This window comes from Syzygium oleosum, unplaced genomic scaffold (assembly GCF_021117445.2).
Source record: "Syzygium oleosum isolate NSW1041296 unplaced genomic scaffold, Sole_v2.1 Sole_v2.07, whole genome shotgun sequence".
NCBI classification, from domain to species: domain Eukaryota; kingdom Viridiplantae; phylum Streptophyta; class Magnoliopsida; order Myrtales; family Myrtaceae; genus Syzygium; species Syzygium oleosum.
The window spans coordinates 5,402,945-5,423,195 of NW_026607491.1; the positions used below are offsets into that span (position 1 = coordinate 5,402,945).

Sequence of the window (20,251 nt, forward strand, 5' to 3'; positions counted from 1 at the left end):
GGCGCTGAGGAGATTTGTGGCGATGGTGTTTTTGCAACAAAAGTGAAGTCTCGGCGAAAATAGACTATAGTGTAATATTTCCAACGAATTTGAAATGCATTGGAAATTTCCAACGAATTTTCCCACGAATTTCAAATTAGTCCGCCATTGCCGAAAATTTGAAATTCGTGGGAAAATTCGTTGGAAATTTCCAACGCATTTTCCAACGAATTTGAAATTCGTTGGAAATATTGCATTATTGACTATTTTCGTGAGAAAACTCGTTGGAAATTTCCAACTAATTTTAAATTCGTGGGAAATTTCCAACGAGTTTTCCAACGAATTTCAAATTAGTCCGCCATTTTTCCGAAAATTTTAAATTCGTAATTTCCAACGAATTTGAAATTCGTGGGAAATTTCCCACGAATTTTCCAATGAAAGTAGTCTATAGTGCAATATTTTACAAAGAATTTGAAATTCGTGGGAAAATTCGTGGGAAATTTTCCACGAATTTAAAATTCGTTGGAAATTTCCCACGAATTTCAAATTCGGGGCAAAATATTTGCCGATAGACGATTTTCGCGGGAAAATTCGCGGGAAATTTCCCACGAATTTTCCCACGAATTTGAATTCGTGGAAAAATATCGCACAATTTTCTTGACAAAATATTGCACTATAGACTAACTCGTTGGAAAATTCGTGGGAAATTTCCCACGAATTTCAAATTCGTTGGGAATTTCCCACGAATTTTCCAACGAGTTAGTCTATAGTGCAATATTTTGTCAAGAATTTGAAATTCGTTGGAAAATTCGTGGGAAATTTCCAACAAAATTCAAATTCGTGGGAAATTTCCCACGAAATTTAAGTTCGTTGGAAATTCCCCACGAATTTTAAATTAGTGGGAAATTTCCCACGAATTTTCCAACGACATAGTCTATAGTGCAATATTTTGTCAAGAATTTGAAATTCGTTGGAAAATTCGTGGGAAATTTCCAACGAATTTTAAGTTCGTGGGAAATTTCCAAAGAATTTTAAATTCGTGGGAAATTTCCAACGAATTGTATGTTTGTTGGAAATTACCCATGAATTTTCCAACGACATAGTCTATAGTGCAATATTTTGTCAAGAATTTGAAATTCGTTGGAAAATTCGTGGAAAATTTCCAACGAATTATAAGTTCGTGGGAAATTTCCAACGAATTGTATGTTCGTTGGAAATTACCCACGAATTTTCCAATGACATAGTCTATAGTGCAATATTTTGTCAAGAATTTGAAATTCGTTGGAAAATTCGTGGGAAATTTCCAACGAATTATAAGTTCGTGGGAAATTTCCAACGACATAGTCTATAGTGCAATATTTTTGTCAAGAATTTGAAATTCGTTGGAAAATTCGTGGGAAATTTCCAACGAAATTTAAGTTCGTGGGAAATTTCCAACGAATTTTAAATTCGTGGGAAATTTCCCACGAATTGTAAGTTCGTTGGAAATTTCCCACGAATTTTCCAACGACATAATTTCCCACGAATTGTAAGTTCGTTGGAAATTTCCCACGAATTTTCCAACGACATAGTCTATAGTGCAATATTTTTGTCAAGAATTTGAAATTCGTTGGAAAATTCGTGAGAAATTTCCAATGAACATAAAATTCGTTGGAAATTTCCCACGAATTTTCCAACGAATTTTAAGTTCATTGGAAAGTTCCCACGAATTTTCCAACGAATTTTAAGTTCGTTGGAAAGTTCCCGCGAATTGTCCAACGAATTTCGAATTCGTGGGAAATTTCCAACGAATTTTCCAACGAATTTTAAATTCGTGGGAAATTTCCCAGGAATTTTCCCACGAATTTGAAAATTCTAATATTTTTCCCGACTATTTCAATTCCGTCGCTAAATCTGAAGCTAATTAGCCACTAATTCTAATTATAACAACAATGACGACAACAACAATAACAAAAATTTATGAGAAAAAAAAAACACATGTCGCAATAATAATAATAATTGCACATAAATAGTAAAAAGTCTCAAAAATCATATTCTTCATCTTCATCTTCGTTTTCGTCTTCGTCTTCGTCATGCGCATCATCTTCATCCTCTGTCTCATAATCAAGTTCTGTACCAACTTCAAAATTTGATTCGCGAATTTCATTTGGATCCACATCGATCATTGCTCCACATAGATCTCGTAAAGTTGGAATGGTATATTCATGAGTTTCAATCGTGTGATGAACTTTCTCTTGTTGATATGTTGTGTCCTTCCAGTGTTCCTCGATTTTTTTTCGTGCTTTGGTTTTACATACAACCCATCAATCGGCTTTGTCACGTTTTAAACTAGGATATGATGCATAATATACTTGAATTGCTTGTTGTGCCAAGACAAATGGTTCATATTTCATATATCTTTTCTTGTGATTTATTTCAACCAAATTAAACTTCGTATGCACGTTCATTCCTTTGACGGGGTCAAACCACATGCACTTAAATAGCACAACCCGCAAAATTAATGGTCCATGGTACTCTATCTCTACGATTTCATCCAATAAGCCATAAAAATCATCTTTCGAACTGCCACCATTGGATGACTGAACACACACACCACTATTCATTGTGGCTTTTCCCATTCCATATTTTCGAGTGTGAAAATTGTACCCGTTTATGAAATATGCTGGCCAAGTTCGTACTCTGGACTTTGGACCCCACGCCAGATGATATAGCAATCCTTGCTCTGTCGCATGATCATGATTACTGTGAACCTAAGGTCACATACGCAATGTCAATAATATATATTTTAATATATGATGTATAAAAAATTCGAATAACTTGGATTTCGTCCACATACAACTTCCATATGTTGTGAACCATGTTGCAAATTGTCCCTCGCACAAACGGTCAAACTCATTTGGTGGTAGTCCAAACATTGAATTTTGGAAAATCCTATTAACAAATACTATTTATATATTAGCAAATGTTTGACACACAATACATATACTTACAAATGTACACTTACTTGAAGTATGGCTCAACTTCTGGACAGTTCAGTAAAAATATATGTATGGGCTGCCTGCTTTTCTTCACCTGTTAAGTGCTGAAACTTACTTGCGCCGCTTGGTCGACCCAAATAATTGAAAATAGAGAATGATTTGCAATTGGGATCAATGGGGCCCTCATCATTTCTTCCTATTCTCCGCCTCTTGCACTGCACGTGCGGCTCAAAATAGTATGATGCAAATGTTATCACTTCTTCCACAATATATGCATTACAAATTGAAGCTTCGACACATGCCTTATTCTTCACTTTTTTCTTCAAATGATATAAGAACCTAGTTACAATAGAAAATTTTTTTATCGGAACATAATATATAATGAAGTAATTTCAAATTTATTTAACAAAAAACTTACCTCTCAAATGGATACATCCATCGAAATTGGACGGGACCTGCAACTTTGGCCTCATAAGGCCAGTGAACTAAGAGATGCTCCATTGAATCAAAGAACGGTGGAGGAAATATCCTTTCTAAGTTGCAAAGAATAATTGGAATATCTCTCTCTAGTTTCTCCATGTGTGATGCTTTCAACGCTGTTGAGCAAATATCATGCAGGAAATTACTTAACTCTGTAATGGTGCCCCAAACAAAGTTTGGTAGAAGTTCCTTGAAGGCTATTAGAATTAGTCTTTCCATAAATACGTGACAATCATGACTCTTCAGACCTGTCAACTTGCATTCATTCAAATCAACGCATCTCCCTAGATTCGAAGCATATCCATCGGGAAATCGCACCGATTTCAACCATTGACAAACGACCGCTCGCTCCTTGTCCAATGTATAAAGCGCTTTTGGTTTTGGTCCCCCTTTGCTTGCATCCACATCTAGTGTTGGCCGATCGCAAATATCCCTCATATCTTTTCTTGCGTTCAAGTTGTCTTTTGTTTTTCCAGTGACATCCATCACAGTATTTATGACATTATCGAAAACGTTCTTCTCTATGTGCATGACATCAAGATTATGATGAATAAGATGGGCCTTCCAATACGGTAGATCCCAAAATATACTACGTTTAGTCCACTTATGTGTACTTCCGTACCCAATAGTTGTGCCGTGAGGGTTTTCAACAACCGTTGGAAACTCCTGCACTCGCTCCCAAATTTGATCACCAGTCAACCTCAATGGTGGATGTGTTCTTTCGATCCTATTCTTGAAAAACTCTTTTTTATTCCTTCTGAATGTATGCTTTAGCGGCAAAAATTGCCTATGACAGTCAAAATAGCTGGGCTTCTTACCGTGCTTTAATCGGAATGACTTTGATCTCTCCATACATATCGGACATCCTAAGATCCCAGCTGTACTCCATCCAGATAACATTCCATAAGCTGGAAAGTCATTTATCGTCCAAAGAAGAGCAGCCTTCATTACAAATGTTTGATCGGTAGAAACGTCATACGTAGGGACACCTTCATTCCATAGCCGTTGTAACTCTTTAATCAATGGTTGCATATAAACATCTATCAACTTTTTCGGATTTTGCAGGTCAGTCACGATCAATGTCAAAAACATATAAGGTGTCTTCATGCACATACCGGATGGAAGATTGTACGAAGTTAAGATAACTGGCCAACATGAATAACTTTTTTCTGATTTCCCAAATGGGGTAAATCCATCAGCACACAGACCTAACCTGATGTTTCGAGGCTCTATCGCAAACTCGGGGTATGTTCTATCAAAATGTTTCCATGCCTCTGCATCTGAAGGATGACACATTAGACCCTCTTCTATTTCATGATTTGCATGCCAAGTCATGTGTTTAGCAGTGGCTTGAGACGCATAAAGCCTTTGCAACCTGGAGATTAAGGGCAAGTAAAACATTTGCTTATATGGTCTACGCTTCTGATTACGACCCTGCCTCCTGTTAATCTTGTACCTAGGTTGGCTGCAGAATTTGCAAGATTCTACATTTTCATCATCTCTCCAATATAACATACAACCCCTACTACATACATCAATCCTTACAACTAGAAGACCTAAGTCATCCACTAGCTTTTTCATATCGTAAAAGTCACTTGGCATGATGTTATCACGAGGCATTGTTTCCCGCATTACTTCAACAAAAGAGTTGAAGCAATCCACAGACACATTATGCTCTGCCTTGATATTTAATAGTCTTGCTGTCACTGATACCTTCGTGTGGTTGTCACAACCTGCCCATAAAGGTTCATCTGCTGTTTTCAACACATCCCAGAACTGATTAGATTGAAAAGTTTGATCAGACACATTCTCATCAAAACCTGTAACTCCTGCCTCATCCAATTGTGATGCATGACTAGTTCCCACTTGTTCAAGTGTAGGAGTAAAACTAGTACTTGCATGATTCGATTCTGAAACAAAATTATGACCAGCTTCATCAAACACCATCCTCTGGTATGGGTTCAATTGGTCATAATAGCTACATTCTTCCCCAACTAAAAATTGATTGTTTTTTCGATATCCGTCATCAGATATAAATGGTTCACCATGGCAAGTCCAATTATAGTAGTTCGAAGTAAACCCAAATCTACAAAGATGTTCTCTAACTGTATCAACGTCTTGAAATTTTCCATTACTGCACTTTTTACATGGACACCTTAACTTATTTCCATCCATGAACTCATATTTACTACTAGCAAAGTCCAAAAATAGTTCCAACCCGATACGAAACTCATCGGTCAATCCTCGATGTCCAGGTAAGTTCTTATTATACATCTAACCCATGTCTCTTTGCATTGTGTCTGTATAAAAATTAAAAAATTCTCATAAAATATAAAAAATATCATATCTATTGTTTAACATTGTTAATTAAAACCATAAATTTCTAAAAATTTAAATTTCGTTTTTAACGAAACAATTACTTTCATATTGAAAAAAATGAAAAAATTACCATGTCAAGAAGACTTACTAAGTATTTGACTGAAATCTTTGCAGTAGAAAGTGGTCAATTTGATGAGAATTGCAACGTTCACTTGAATTGCGAAACCTTCAAATGGACACGTACATAAAATAAAAACAAATTACTTAAGATGCTTTGGTAATTATTTTCTATTATTTTCTTTCTTTTTCTTTTCCTTTTCTTTTTATTTTTTTCCATTCTTCTTGGCCGGTCGCCGGTCCGGCCACCGGCGACCGGCGAGCTCGCCATGGCCGTCGAGCTCACCTGGGCAAGTTCTGGGCGAGCTCGGCCAACTCGCCAGTGCCGGCGAGGGCCAGCTCGCCATGGCCGGCGAGCTCGGCCCTCGCCGTCAGCCCATGCGAGGCTAGCTCTTGCCGTCAGCCCATGCGAGGCTAGCCCTTGTCGGCACCGGCGAGGGCTAAGGTCACCATGGCCGGCGAGCTCGGCGAGGCTAACCCATCTTAGCGTCGGCGAGGGTCGAGCCGCTGGACCTCGCCTCATGGCCGGCGATGTCTCCGGCGACCGGCCAAACCAGAAAGGAAGAGAAAAAAAAAATTTCAATAACACAAAAAAATACAAATCCAATGATGAAATTAGCCACGACACTTACCGGCGGAAAAGCTTTACCGAGATTGATTTGCGCGTGCGCAGATAGGTAAATTGAGAGAAACGAAAGAGAGAGGGAGAAAGAACATTGAGGGAGATATGAGGAATCAGTGGGGATGGATATCATAAAAATTATTTTCAGTGTCGAAAGTTCGGTAGCGACAAATTTTTCAATTCGTTGCAGCAAAAATTCGTCGGAAATTTCCAACGAAAAATTTTTCGTTGCAAATTTCCGACGAATTTTGCGACGAAGAATTTTTCGTCAGAAATTTCCGACGAATTTTACGACGAAGTTTTCGTCGGAAATTTCCGACGAATTTTGCGACGAAGAATTATTCGTAGGAAATTTCCGACGAAAATTTGCGATGAATAACTTTTCGTCGAAAATTTCCGACGAATTTAGTTTTCGTCGCAAAAGTCGTTGGTAATTTCCGACGAAAAATTTTTCGTCGCAAAATCCTTATTTTTTTGTAGTGTAATTCCACAGAAAAGGCCAACCGAATCATGGCCCAACAGACTACAGACACAGTAATCAGAGGATTAATAAAAAATGGAAGAGGAGATGCCCCATTTTTGCTGAATTCTTCTGTTGTGGTCATTATCTACAACAGGCTTCATGGAAAAGCCTTTGTCCCTTACCAATTTGGTGAGGTGATTGCATGAGAGCTGGCATTAAGAGGGAATGGTCCCTGAATAGGATGTTGTTTCTCACCGACCAAATTATATGGCACATTGCGCAAAGTGCAAAACGAGCAATTTTTTTATGGAAGTTCTGCCCCCCAATGATACGGACAGCCCAATGGAGGTTTTCTTGCCAAGATCTATTACGCCACATAAGGTTGCAGTTATTTGCCCAGAAAGCAGCAAGGGACCCGGTAACGGCACATCCAAAAAAGAGATGGTCAATAGAATCGGGTCTCCTTCTACAGAAGGCACGTATACTTTCGGGAATTCTGTGATAGCTTAGCAAAATGACTTGCGTAGGTAGTCTATTCAGAGATATGAGCCATAGCAAGAAGCTGTACCTTGGCGCAATGGCTCGATCCCATATGAAGGAACTCCATGGAACATTCGTGCCTTTGTTTCTTATGAGTTCCCACGCCGAAGAAGTGGAAAACTGACCAGAAGAGTGGCCTTTCCAGGATATGCGGTCAGGTCTTTCGGCATCAAGAGCTGGTATTCTATCTGACCAAGAGTTGAAACTGGCCAGAAAGTTAGAGTGTTGCTAGACTGAAGAGGAAAAATCCTGAATCGATGCATTTCTCGGGATACCTGAATAGTATATATCTCTATCGGAAAAAAATTTATAGAGAGGACCCCTGGGATGCCAGTTATCAAACCAGAATGATACAGAGGCCCCGTCGCCTATCTTCCACTGGAAGTTTAACTGGAAGTTCGAACGAAGTTCAAGGATTTTTTTCCAGCTCCAAGAACAGAATGTCGGTTTGGTTGCTACCCAGAAATTTTTCTTCTTGAGAAAGTTGGAGTGAATCCATTGGCACCATAAGGACTCCTTATCGATGAATAGGAGCCATATGTGCTTGAGCATTGCAGCTCTATTGTAGTCCTCAAGCTTCCGAATGCCGAGGCCTCCCTCCTCTTTTGATAGGCAGACTTTATTCCATGGGACTTTCGCACCGCCCGCTCCCAAGTCGGGACCTTTCCACAGAAATTGTATGAGTATTTTTTCAATACTCGAGAGGATTGATTTGGGGAGAATAAAGACACTTGCCTAGTATACCTGAGTTGCGTAAAGCACTGAAGTTATGAGCTGTAGCCTTCCTGCAAACGAGAGAAATCGTTGGGACCATGATCTAACTTTGGCCGTGATTATGTTGACCAAGTGGCAGCAATCCGCTTTGGACAGTCTTGAGGCTATGACCGGAACTCCAAGATATTTGAAAGGAAGCGTACCTTCACTGAAGCCAAGGAGTTGTAAAATCTGGGTTCGCAGTTCCGTAGAACCACCCGATATGAAAATCTCACTCTTATTTACATTTGGCGAGAGGCCAGACCAGCAAGAAAATAATCGAATTCCTTCCTGTAGAAGATTAATGGATTCCAAGTTTGCTTCCGAAAAGAGGAGAACATCATCGGCAAAAAAAAGATGGCTAAGTCTGGTGGCCTTGCAGCGCCAGAAAAATTTGAAACCAGTCAGACTAGTTTGATGGTTAAGGATGCCTGAGAATACTTCCATAGCCAGTGTAAAAAGATAAGAGGAGAGAGGATCTCCTTGTCGAATACCGTGGCCACTAGAGAAGAAACCATGTAGTTCACCATTAATAGCCACCGAAAATTTCGGAGAGGTGACACATTCCACTATAAGCTTGATCATAATAGGTGGAAAACAGAAAGCTTGCAGGACTACTTCTAGAAAATTCCAGTCAAGAGTGTCATAAGCTTTTTGGAAATCAACCTTGATGGCACATTTTGGAAGGTAGGGTTCATGTTGGAAGCCTGCAAATAATTCCTGAGCCAGGAGGATATTGTCAGTAATCCTCCTATTCTTGACGAAAGCATTTTGGGAGGGACTGATAAGAGTTGGCAGAACATTGGAGATGCGGTTAGCCAAAATTCTGGTTATACATTTGTAAATGGTGTTGCAACATGCTATAGGCCTGAAGTCATTCATCGACTGGGCATTTGGTACCTTCGGCACAAGTGCAAGAATAGTAGTGTTGAGTTCTTTTAACAATGATCTAGACTGAAAAAAATCAGTGATTGTCGAGGTGACAGATGAGCCAACAATATCCCAATTAGATTTAAAGAAATCAACATTATACCCATCAGGGCCAGGAGCCTTGCCTTTGGCCAAGGAAAATATGGCATTACGAATTTCACTAACCGTCACCTCTCGAGAGAGCAGAAGGATCTGATCATCATCCAGCCTATGTTGGAGAGAGTTCCGAATGGCATTGATATCAGGCGGAGAGGTTGAACTGTCAGCCGCAAGTAACGTTTCAAAGTGATGTACAATGTGCTGCTGAACCAATTCCGGGTCATTAAGTATTTCACCATTGGAGTTAACAACCGAAATGATGCGATTGTGAAGGTGTCTCTTGTTTACAAAATGGTGGAAATACTTGGTGTTGCAATCACCTTCTGTCAGCCATTTTATCCTTGACTTTTGTTTATAGAAGGATTCCTCCTGAAGACGTAGTTCCGAGAAAATCCGGGATTGTTCCTTTTCTAGTTGGGCCAAAACAATGTTAAAAGGATCAGAAGCAAGAGCATCCTGGGTATTAGAAAAGGCTAATCTGGCCTGCGCGGTTCGTTTTGAAATATCAGAGTATGAATCTCTATTGAGAAGTTTGAGGCGACCTTTAAGCATTTTGAGCTTCCTGCAAAGCACAAACATAGGGGAACCCATAATATCTAAGTCCCATACCTGGTTGACCGTTTCCAAGAAAGAAGGATGAACCATCCAAAAATTGAAAAATTTGAATGGTTTTCTTGATGGTCGAATGGGGAAGATTATGATAATCATAGGCGAGTGGTCAGAGATTCCCAGAGCAAGAAAAGAGGCCTCAGAGAAGGAGAACTGGCGGCTCCATTGCTCATTGATGAGAACTCTGTCTATTTTCCTTTGTTTGCGAAAAATGCCAAAGGATGTGGACCATGTATATCTATGCCCCACATACCTTAAATCATCAAGTCCAGCTTCGTCCAGGCAAGAACCAAATTCATCAAAGGCTGGAATCCATGAGTTTGTGCCACCAATTCTGTCTGATTGGTGACGAATGGCATTGAAATCTCCAGCCACAACCCAAGGAAAATCCGAGAATAGCAAACTAGAATGAATTAGATCAGCCCAAAGGGTACGGCGGTTCAGAAAGGTGTGCTCGCCATATATAACTGAAAAGTAGCATATTTTACCAAGAGCCAGCAATCTTGCACGAGTATGAATGGCTTGGGAAGAAGAAGACAAAACTTCCAAGGCCAATTCCTGCGGATTCCAACTCAACCAAATTCTGCCTCGAGAGGAGGAATTGTAATTTGAAGACCAATCCCAACTTGATAATAAGCCAGTAGATATAGATTCAAAACGGGATTGATTAACCTTGGTCTCAAGGATACCAATGCAAGAAAGATTATTAGTTCTAATAAAAGCTCTAATTTCCGCATGTTTGAGGGGTTGAACAAGACCCCTGATATTCCAGACGCCAAAAAACATTAAGGAGAGGAAGGAGTGTTACTGCTTTTTTATACCACCTCTCCTCCTGGATCTGGGGGTGGCCTGTTTAGTCAAAGGGGGCTTACAAACAGGAGCAGGTTCTGCTTCTATTAGGGCCAGCAAAGTGGCAACAGAAACATCCTTTCCAGGGCATGACGGGCCAACTCGAGGGGGTTCTCACGCCAGGTAGTTCATTGCAGGAGGCGAGATTTACAGGGCAGCATCCCTTGTGTATAGAAACATTGGGTCGTGATGCAGTCTGTCCCGGAGCTGGAGAGTCTGGATCACTAGACATTTCACTAGCCACGTCTTTGTTGGATTCACTTGAATCAGAGGATGAAGAAGAGCCATTTCGGGGAGACCTGGGAGGGGCCGAGGGTCCGGATGTTTCCGCCTTGGACCGGGAGGGGGAACTCTGTGGATCAGGGGCCAGAATAGGAGCTACTGCCGAAGTAGTGGGATGATCAGCAGCGGGTGAGGAAGGCATGTTCCTGGAATTACCAGCCCCTTTTCTTTTGTTTACCAACTGCCAAGGCTCTTCCGCTGGGGGGGGGGGGGGAGGGAGCAACATGATCAGCAAGGGGGGACGATTCCTTTTCTGGGTTAGTTTCCTTGCTAGGTGCGGGGCATCTATGGCCAAAAGTGCCACAGGGTATACAGGAGATAGGTCTCCATTCATATTCAACCTTGACAATCCATATTTCATCATTGAGTTTGACGTCAATCGAGTCTAACATGTCTTGGGTGGCCTTGATTTCTATGCAAACTCTGGCATAAGAGAGCATTCTCATTTTCTCAGTTTGAGTATCCACATGAAGTGGTTTGCCAAGTGCACTGGCAATTGCACTAATTCCAGAGGCCGACCATAATGCACAGAGGATGTCCCTAAGTTTCACCCATATTGGAATGGATTGATGCTGGTCCTTGATGAGCTTGAGATTGGGTTGCCATTGTTTTAAAATCATAGGCACACGCAAGATAGTGATGGGGCCACCATCAAGGATTTTCCGGCGAAAAATCTCGTCGGGGATGTGGAAGAAGTAGAAACCATCCCCATTTGCCATTACATCGATGAGGTTGTTTCCCCATACGTTCTTCATTGCAGTCTCAGTGAGCTTAAAGGGCAGTTTTTTGCCCACAAAATACCCAACAAGGCATTCCTTCCATTTGGGGTTCAAGTCTTCCAGAATAGCTTCCGAGATTTGTACCAACGGTTTACCATCGACGATGGTTGGGGGATAAATGATAGGCCATAGCCCTTTTCGGCTGTCCTTGCAACAGCTACCCACGAACGTTGCGTTCCTTGAGTTTTTGTATCAAGGGGAGCATTTTTGGAAGGTGGATTCCCTTTACTAGTGCTGCGGTCAGTACCAGTCATTGGTACAACTTGTTGGTCTGTAGAGGTCCTGGCAATGTTCAGAGTTCTATGGTGGGATTTAGCAATGGATCTTCCACTGCTTTGGCCTCTACTGCGAGACCTTTGATCTTGAAGGTCATTGTCTTTGGAAATAATTGTGCCAGATTTATTAGACTTAGGCAAAGTTCTAGCAACAGGTGCTTGCACTGCACTAATGGAAGCATGGGTTTTTGGTTTTGCAGACACCGTCGAGGAAGTAGATCTGCGGGTGGCATCAGAAGCATCAACATTAACAGCTTTCACATGTTTGCCTGTCACCAATGAATCAACATCCTGCGGCTCAGAGACCAACAATCGAGAAACGGGATTTTCCGCCATGGGTTTTTCGGCCATGGTTTTCACTCCAAAGAATACATTATGAGTCCCAACGAACACAACCCAAGTATTAGGAACAAGAAAAGTAAGGGACTATAAGGGGGACACTTTTGATCAGATATGAACCAGAACAACACAGCTCCAGAAAAATCCAGGAACCCAGAAGCAGCTAGAATGAACAGTTTCGCTGAAACCCAGAAATCCAACAGCCCAAATCTGTTCCCACAATAAATCAAATACGAGGCGAAGGACTCACCAGGACAAAGTGTGAAGCTTGTCGACAAAACCGTCAAATTTCCAGAAGGAAAGGAGCAGCGAGACACTCGAAACCCAGAAAACCCAGGCGGGTGAACAGTTCAGAAATCCCAGATCTGTAACTCCGACTTGTATAGGTCACCGTAAGTGAAATCCTTCGGACAGGTGACTAGGTAGCGTCTGGCGAAGCCCAGCACCAAGTATCAGCCAGAATCGCTGATCTAAACGCCGAGAATCATAGTGAAACCCAGCGGGTGAACAGTACCCAATCGCCTACAATCGGGAGAGAAACCTGAATAGTACCGGATGAACAGTACCAGGGCGTGGAAAAGTACCCTTGGCTGACTCGGGGTCGATGCAATTGTTTAGTAGTTCGTGGTCCATTTTTCCCAGAAGCAAACCAGGGACTTCAACTATTGTGATTCGTAAGACAGTAAACGATGCACCGTCGCATTCTCCGGTAGAGATGCTTCAAACTGTAGCTCAGTTCCTCGTTTGACATTGAACTTGTTAACTGCAAGTTGTTGTTCAGTCTCATTGCCTTGCGCCGATACCTAAACCACCATACTGGTAGCCCTGAGTTTGTGAACCTAATCTTGGTTTATTTATCACGAGAACACTTGCTTAGGAGACCCTTATTTTTTCAAGTACATGGTACTTATATCCGCTCTAAATCAACTCTCCACATCATTTTACTGGAAAATAAGAAAGAGAAAGGACTTAAATCGAGACAAGTAGAGGCAATTCTTTTGCTTTCAGCACAACATGTGCAGATGATTTACCAAAGAATAAGATGTACACATGTTTTGGCAGAGAAAACAGAATCAAATAAATCGCCCTTCCAATTTGTGTTGCCTTCTTTGAATGATAGAAGCCAGTAAGTTCTTCTTTGTGCTACTTTCTGCAAAAATGTCTATTTCTCAGGGGTCCTCACCTATGAGGGCCTCGTCGGGAATGTACTTTCCCCAGAACCAATGCGCCTTCCACACTCTGTTCATCTCTTCGATCGGCACGTTCTTCGTCTCCGGCAAGAAGAAGAATATGAAGATGGTCATGGCGATCACGAAGCCCGCAAAGAAGAAGAAGAGGCCGAACTTCATTTGGCAGAGCATAGAGAGGAACCCTTGAGCGATGATGAAGGTGAAGAACATGTTGACCGAGACGTTGATCGCCTGGCCAGCCGACCGGATCTCCAACGGGCAGATCTCGCTTGGCACTAACCACCCCAGCGGACCCCATGACCACGCGAATGCCGCTACGTATAAGCAGATCAATGCCAAGAGCAGATTGGCTTCGACTTTGGAAAAGGATCCTTCACCGGCGACTCCGAAGTTTGCGCCAATCAGTGCTCCTACCGCAATCTGTAATGTGGACACCCATTAGCAGGTGCAATCACTAACGGTAACCAACTTTGTTGCGATTGTGATTCACTACGCGATGAGATTACTTTCCGTCTTCACTATGCGTTACTATGGCCATTGCAAAACTATCCGAATTTGTCGATAATGTGATTCTCTTCTTCAAATTTCAGATGAAGAATATGGATCTTTTCGAGTTATCCAAAACCATTAGCAGAAAAGGAAACTAAGGAATGACTTCGAAGGTGGGTCTTCTGCTGTAAGTACTATGTTAGCATCTGACTATTCCGGATTTTCTTAATCAAATCCAATTTCAAGGACCAAAATTTCTCGTTGATTTTTGCTTATACTCAGGTTAAAACTTAAAGCCCCCAATATTAGCTTGCACATGTTTTAGTTTTACCTGGCAAATTATCATCTGGATTCCTCCTTCGAGGAACAAGCCTCTCCTTCCAAGCTTGTCAACCGAGAATATCGAAACCAACGTTGCGACGACGTTCACAACGCCGCTGATGGCTGAAGATATGAGGGCAGCGTCGTCACCGAAACCCAAAGTCTTGAACAGAACGGGTGCGTAAAACATGATGACATTGATGCCAGTGAACTGCTGGAAGAACGGGACGAGGAAGCAGATCACGAGCTGAGGCCTGTACCTCGGCTCGAATATGTTCCTCCAGGGATGCTGGACCTTACTCGCGGCCTCACTGGCTCGGACCAGGTCCTGGAACTCGTGGTCCACATGCTCGGTCCCGCGGACCTTCTGAAGCATTCTCTTGGCCTCCTCGCGGTGGCCTCTTTCGATGATGGAGTTAGGAGTGTCCGGCAGGAAGATGGATCCGAGGGTCATCAGTATCGCGGGGACGGCGGCTAGAGCCAGAGAGACTCTCCAGCCCCATCCTCCCTTGATCTGTGCAGTCCCGTAGTTGACGAAATTGGCCACCAGGATGCCGATTGTGATGGCCATTTGGAAGCCGATGTTGAGAGCTCCTCTGATCTTCGGTGGCGCCATTTCAGACAGATAGACCGGAACCGACTGCGATGGTAACCAAAAAGCAAGACTTTAATTTGCAGCTTAAAACAATGCACGAGAATGAGCAGCATAGCAGCCGAGTTTTACCTGATTAGCAAATCCAACCCCGACACCGAGCAATAAACGGCCAATTATCAGCACTGTGATGTTCATAGCGATGCCGTTGAGGATTGCACCGATGAGAAAGGCCAGGCCTCCCAAGAACATGGAGATCTTTCGGCCATAGACCCTGGTGACCTTCGATGCGGCGAAGGAAGCCACAAGGGCCGCAAGGTAGAGAGATGAGGTGAACAGGGTCAGCAAATGGTTGTCGTACTTGCAGTACTGGCTCTCGTGGACCGACCCGTCTTTCGTTCTGTGGTACACTGATGGGAAGAATTTGAGCAAGAAATCGTCCATTGAAGTAACCCCACCTGCAAAAACAAGTAAAACGGTTCATCTACATTCATTGCAAAAGCAAGACGAATCACGTAATAGCATGATCATCTGCTTCTGACGATTCATAACTGAAAAAATTTGTTCGTTCGAGATGCGCGCGCATAATTTAGAAAGTCGACTGTCTCAAAGCTTGAACTGTGAGCTAATGAGTGACCGACCTGAGATACCGAGGTCATAACCAAACAGGAGACCGCCCATGGCCGCAACAACGCAGGTGACGACCACGAAAGCCGTGATGCCACCTTCATAGTTCGCACCCAGTCCTTGAGCTGCAAAATTTCCCCCTACTGCCATCTCTCCCAACCTTAATGTGGATTAATATTCGGTATCGAACCGCCCTCCAGTTTTTCAATGGTATGGTACTCGAGTTCTCGATTCACACCACCAAAAACCCGGCAAAGGAAAGACCCTGAAAAGTTCGATAGCTTATATCGAACTAGAGTCTGATTGAGCTTTATATAGAGATTTCGAAAGGCCCTTTTTTGGATCTATGATGAAGACAGGTTTATGTCCTAACAACCATGTTGCAAATATAGAAAAGACCCGAGGGTCTGTTGCCTTGAAGTGACGTGTCTTCTTGAAAGATTAACGTTTGAGAGCAAAGAGAGATATAGCTTGTACATGCTGGCAGGGCATTGGTCTCCTTCTTTATTTGGCGAAACACTTTTTTATCTCTTTGCATTGCCAAAGGATATGTACTGGAAATTCTGATAAGTTCTCCAATCTAAATTGCTGGATAATTGGCATTATCTATTCGTGCTAATCCTGATTTTTGTTTTTTGTTGTTTCAATTTTGCGTCCTTATCCACTTACTTTTAGAGCGTTTCTGATCTGTTTATTGTTAATTACAGGTGATTCTCGTACTTTAGGCAGAACTGGACAATGTGTTGCACATTCAAATAGAGATTACATACAAATTTTTATAATCATATTTAATTTTATAAAAAAATGCTTAAATGTGTATATATTTTCAGTATAATTGCACCCCCTAACTTCCCAAAGAAATATTTCCATAAATCCAATCCGACTTTGATCAGAGAAACCCCTACACTAACATTTTTCTATATTATGCTTCCGGTAAATATTCTAGGATCTTAGGGAACGAGATAGAAAATTTCACAAAATTTATATCTTCATGTATTAAAATTGAGGGATATTCATATCGAATAATGTGTATCGCTTGCGAAGTAAACTAATCTAAACCATCCATCGTAACGAAGTGTCAAATAATATTGTTAATATCTAATAATATCTCTAATCTAATAATTTTTTTCTCTAATATCTATAGATATATTGAATAAATATTCTTAAGCCCTAAACCCTTTCCCTCTCTATACAGTTACGCCACTCTCCATTGTTTCATTCTCTCTAAACTTTCCTTAAGAATTTTCTTGGTACATCGCCTAATCAATGCATCATTGATGTCGGAGGGACATGCTAGGTTTTATCTACTCAAATTCTATAAAATAGGGGTGATCGGTTATAGGGTGGGTCGATTCCTATCTTAGAATTGGAAAGTGGATCGAAAGGATCAGTTTCCAATTTCAGGAACCGAGAACCACTCACCTGGTTCTGGAATTGAACCAGACCGACCAGTTCGGTCTAGTTTTCGGCGGGTTTAAGAACCGACAAGGATATCTTTCTGTTTTTTTTCTTTTCCTATGCAAAATCGTTTGTTAACTCATTTGTTAGTCAGCACACTCTAATTATGTAACACTGCCATAAATAGAAATAGACCTCCTCCCAGTAAGATTTTGTGGGACTAGTGTAAACTGTTTTAAAAGCTTAAACTATTAGATGAAGACTCTCCATTTTGCTTAGTCTGGTCTTTTTTACCCAATCTTTTTTTTTTCCTAATACTTAGTGTGGACATATTAATTGGGAAGGCAAATAGGGTTCGGAAAGATTTGAACTCAAAAACTCTTACTCTAATGCCATGTAAGATTTTGTGGGATCACTACCAACTGTTCAAAAAAAGTTAAGCGATTAGATAAATTCGTAATTTAATATTTAATTATTCGAACACTCTTGGATTCCTAATCTCCATTGGAATTTCTGCACTTAAAAAATTAAGGGAAAATGTGCATAACAGAACAAACACCGAAGGAGAGAGGCACGTCACCGCGTGAGACTGAGAATGAGAAGTGAGAGGCGTGAGACGGAGTGAGCAGAGGGATCGAGGGAGGCGTTGCGTGACGGTGTGAGACTGAGCGAGAGCTGAGAGGGATGAGTGGCGAGAGAGAATGGGAAATTAGGGTTTTAAGAAATATTTTGTAATAATAAAAATTATACAAAAAAACTATCGGTCCAATTCGGACGGTTAGGGTGGGTAAAACCGAGAATTGGAGCAATAATCGCCGATTCCAAATTTTACGGATAAATGTACTAGAAGTCCTAAAATTTCTCATGAAAGTGCAATTAAGTTCTAAAACATATCACGAAAGTGCAAATAAATCCTAAAACTTTTAAAAAGTTCAATGGATCCCTAAAACTTATCAAGTTGGTGCAATCAAGTCCTTCTATTAACTTCACCCAATTTAACAAACGGAAAATGATAACAAGTTTTATGATTTGATTGCATTTTTTTAAATTTTTATGACTCAATTGTACTTTCATGAGTTTTAGGACTTTTGGTGCACTTATCCCAAAATTTTAGGAATTGGGAACCGCCTAGAACTAGCTGGTTCGGTCAGGTTCGGACCAGTTCCCACGAGAATCGCCCAGAACCGGTCGATTCGGTCCGGTTCCCGTGCTCACCCCTTCTCTGAAGGCCAAGTTTTCAAGGTCGAGATGGCTGTCGCCTTGTGATGTGGCCATGGCCTTGCAATCATGATTCATGAGCCAACTCGTAGAGAAGGCCGTCGAGGTCATCTCGCTGCTGAGAACCAACAGGGCAAACCCAAAGAAGGTGCTCGAATGGAGTAAGAAGCACATGCCCGAGTACAAAGCCGCCGTCCGCCCAGACATGCTTCGGACTTGGGAAGACGAGTATGTCGACCCCGATCGCGTCCCCACCCACCCTCTTATGGGCACGAGCTACTTGGGGATTGATGAATTGAGCAATTGGCCGTGCTACCGGACTGCAGATGCGGCAATAGCCTCTGTAGGGAAGTCGGCGGAGGAAATGAGGAGACAGCTTCTCGCACGAATATGGTAAGGAAATCCGTAAAGAGAGGAGGCATTGTTGTCCTTATGTCTTCTATATTTATGTGGGTCTTTGTTGTTACCTTCTCTCCAATAGTTTGATAAATTGATATAGTCGGGTATTCCTCGTGATACAGCACTCTATGTCTATCACGTGCTTATTGAAGGGTTATGCGCGAACGCTAAAAAGAGCAGGTGAAGGAGAGAGTTTCCATGTCTGCAATAGGGGAACTATCCAATCTTGAAAAATGCGATAATCCTAATGGGGCAAAGATGCCGGTTCCTCTTCAAGCATTATAAGATCTCGTAGAGTCGGGAAGCATTCTGTCAAGTATTCTTTTGGACAGTGGAATATAGAGTGAATTGATGCTAACTCTGCATTATGAAATTTTTTGAGAATACTGTCTCCATACCCAATTGGAAATATGCTCCGAATGCAGGAGCCAAGTCCAATCCTACTCCTTCAGCAGCAGCAGCAGCAGATGGCCTTGATTCTTGCTCAGATTACATCGATAACATTTCCGTTTGTTGGGAGTTCTTACCCTGCCGCAATGCATCATTACTCACTCTCCTTTATTTGGCGTGTAGCGTGACTGTCACGTCCCAAATCCTACAAGAAAAAATGAGATGCCATGCCAAAGGCTGCAAGCCTCAAACATAGCCAACATTATCCTATTGCCTGAATATATATCTCTATTTAAATATCCAATAGAACAATGATCTGGTTACAGAATCAGAGTTTTAAAATCCGTCAACAATATATATTTTCCCAAGCTAAGAAACTAAATCTTAACATATATTATTTTAGACATATCCAACTAACTGGATTCATAAGTTTTCTGTTGATATCGCTCTCTCGTACTACTCGTTAGAACTTGAAAAAGATTAGAATGAATGGGGTAAGCAACCACAACTCAATGAATAGTACATTTCTTTTAAGCAGATCGAACATTCACTATGCATTTTTATAAAACGATATCATAACTTATCAATTCCATATCTAGTTTACAAATATTTAAAATATCAAACATGAGCTATGTGGTTTAACAACAAAACTTTTTACATATCAAATCAACAATAACAAATCCATAAATGGTCTATTCTATTGATTAATCTCTCTTAAATCAAATGTCAATGGTCAATTCCCTTGACTAATCTAATTTTCAATATTTAACTATGGTCACACTTAATGCATGATATTTTTACAAGAACGTGCCTTTCCAAATCTCCGAGGCACTCTTTTTAATCATTTTGAAGGAATACAAAGAAATATTGTATGTTGTAATAATTGATCATGATGCAAACCAGAGTTCATAGAAGAGTACAGAGTTTACGGATTGCCAACACCGATTCTCTTCAAGAATGGGAAAGAAGGTGAAGCTAAAGGAGTACCTAGATTCTTTGCTAGATTCAATATTAGTTGCATAACGTGGATTTTCTCATGCAACAAGCCGACTGCCTCATCTTTGTGCGTCTTTACTCGAGCAAGTGTCTTCCTTCTACAAGTCAATTCTTGAAATGGAGTTTGGTATAAATCTGCAGTCTCTTGCATTCACTTTGTGCTGTTTGCAAGCCAAGATGATCACATCCTGATTTTTTTTAAGTCAATGGGGCTGCTG

General features: G+C 41.3%; 1 protein-coding gene across 1 annotated transcript; it reads right to left on the bottom strand.

The window, feature by feature from the left end:
• Window positions 1-13,435: 13,435 nt before the first annotated feature.
• Window positions 13,436-15,877, bottom strand: LOC115677542 (sugar transport protein 10-like). Its single transcript, XM_030600728.2, has 4 exons — window positions 15,647-15,877; window positions 15,138-15,463; window positions 14,424-15,053; window positions 13,436-14,023 (listed from the first exon to the last, which is right to left on the bottom strand). The coding sequence occupies exons 1-4, from the start codon at window positions 15,780-15,782 to the stop codon at window positions 13,583-13,585; spliced, it is 1,533 nt and encodes a 510-aa protein (XP_030456588.1). The 5' UTR covers window positions 15,783-15,877; the 3' UTR covers window positions 13,436-13,582.
• Between the last annotated feature and the right edge of the window lie 4,374 nt (window positions 15,878-20,251).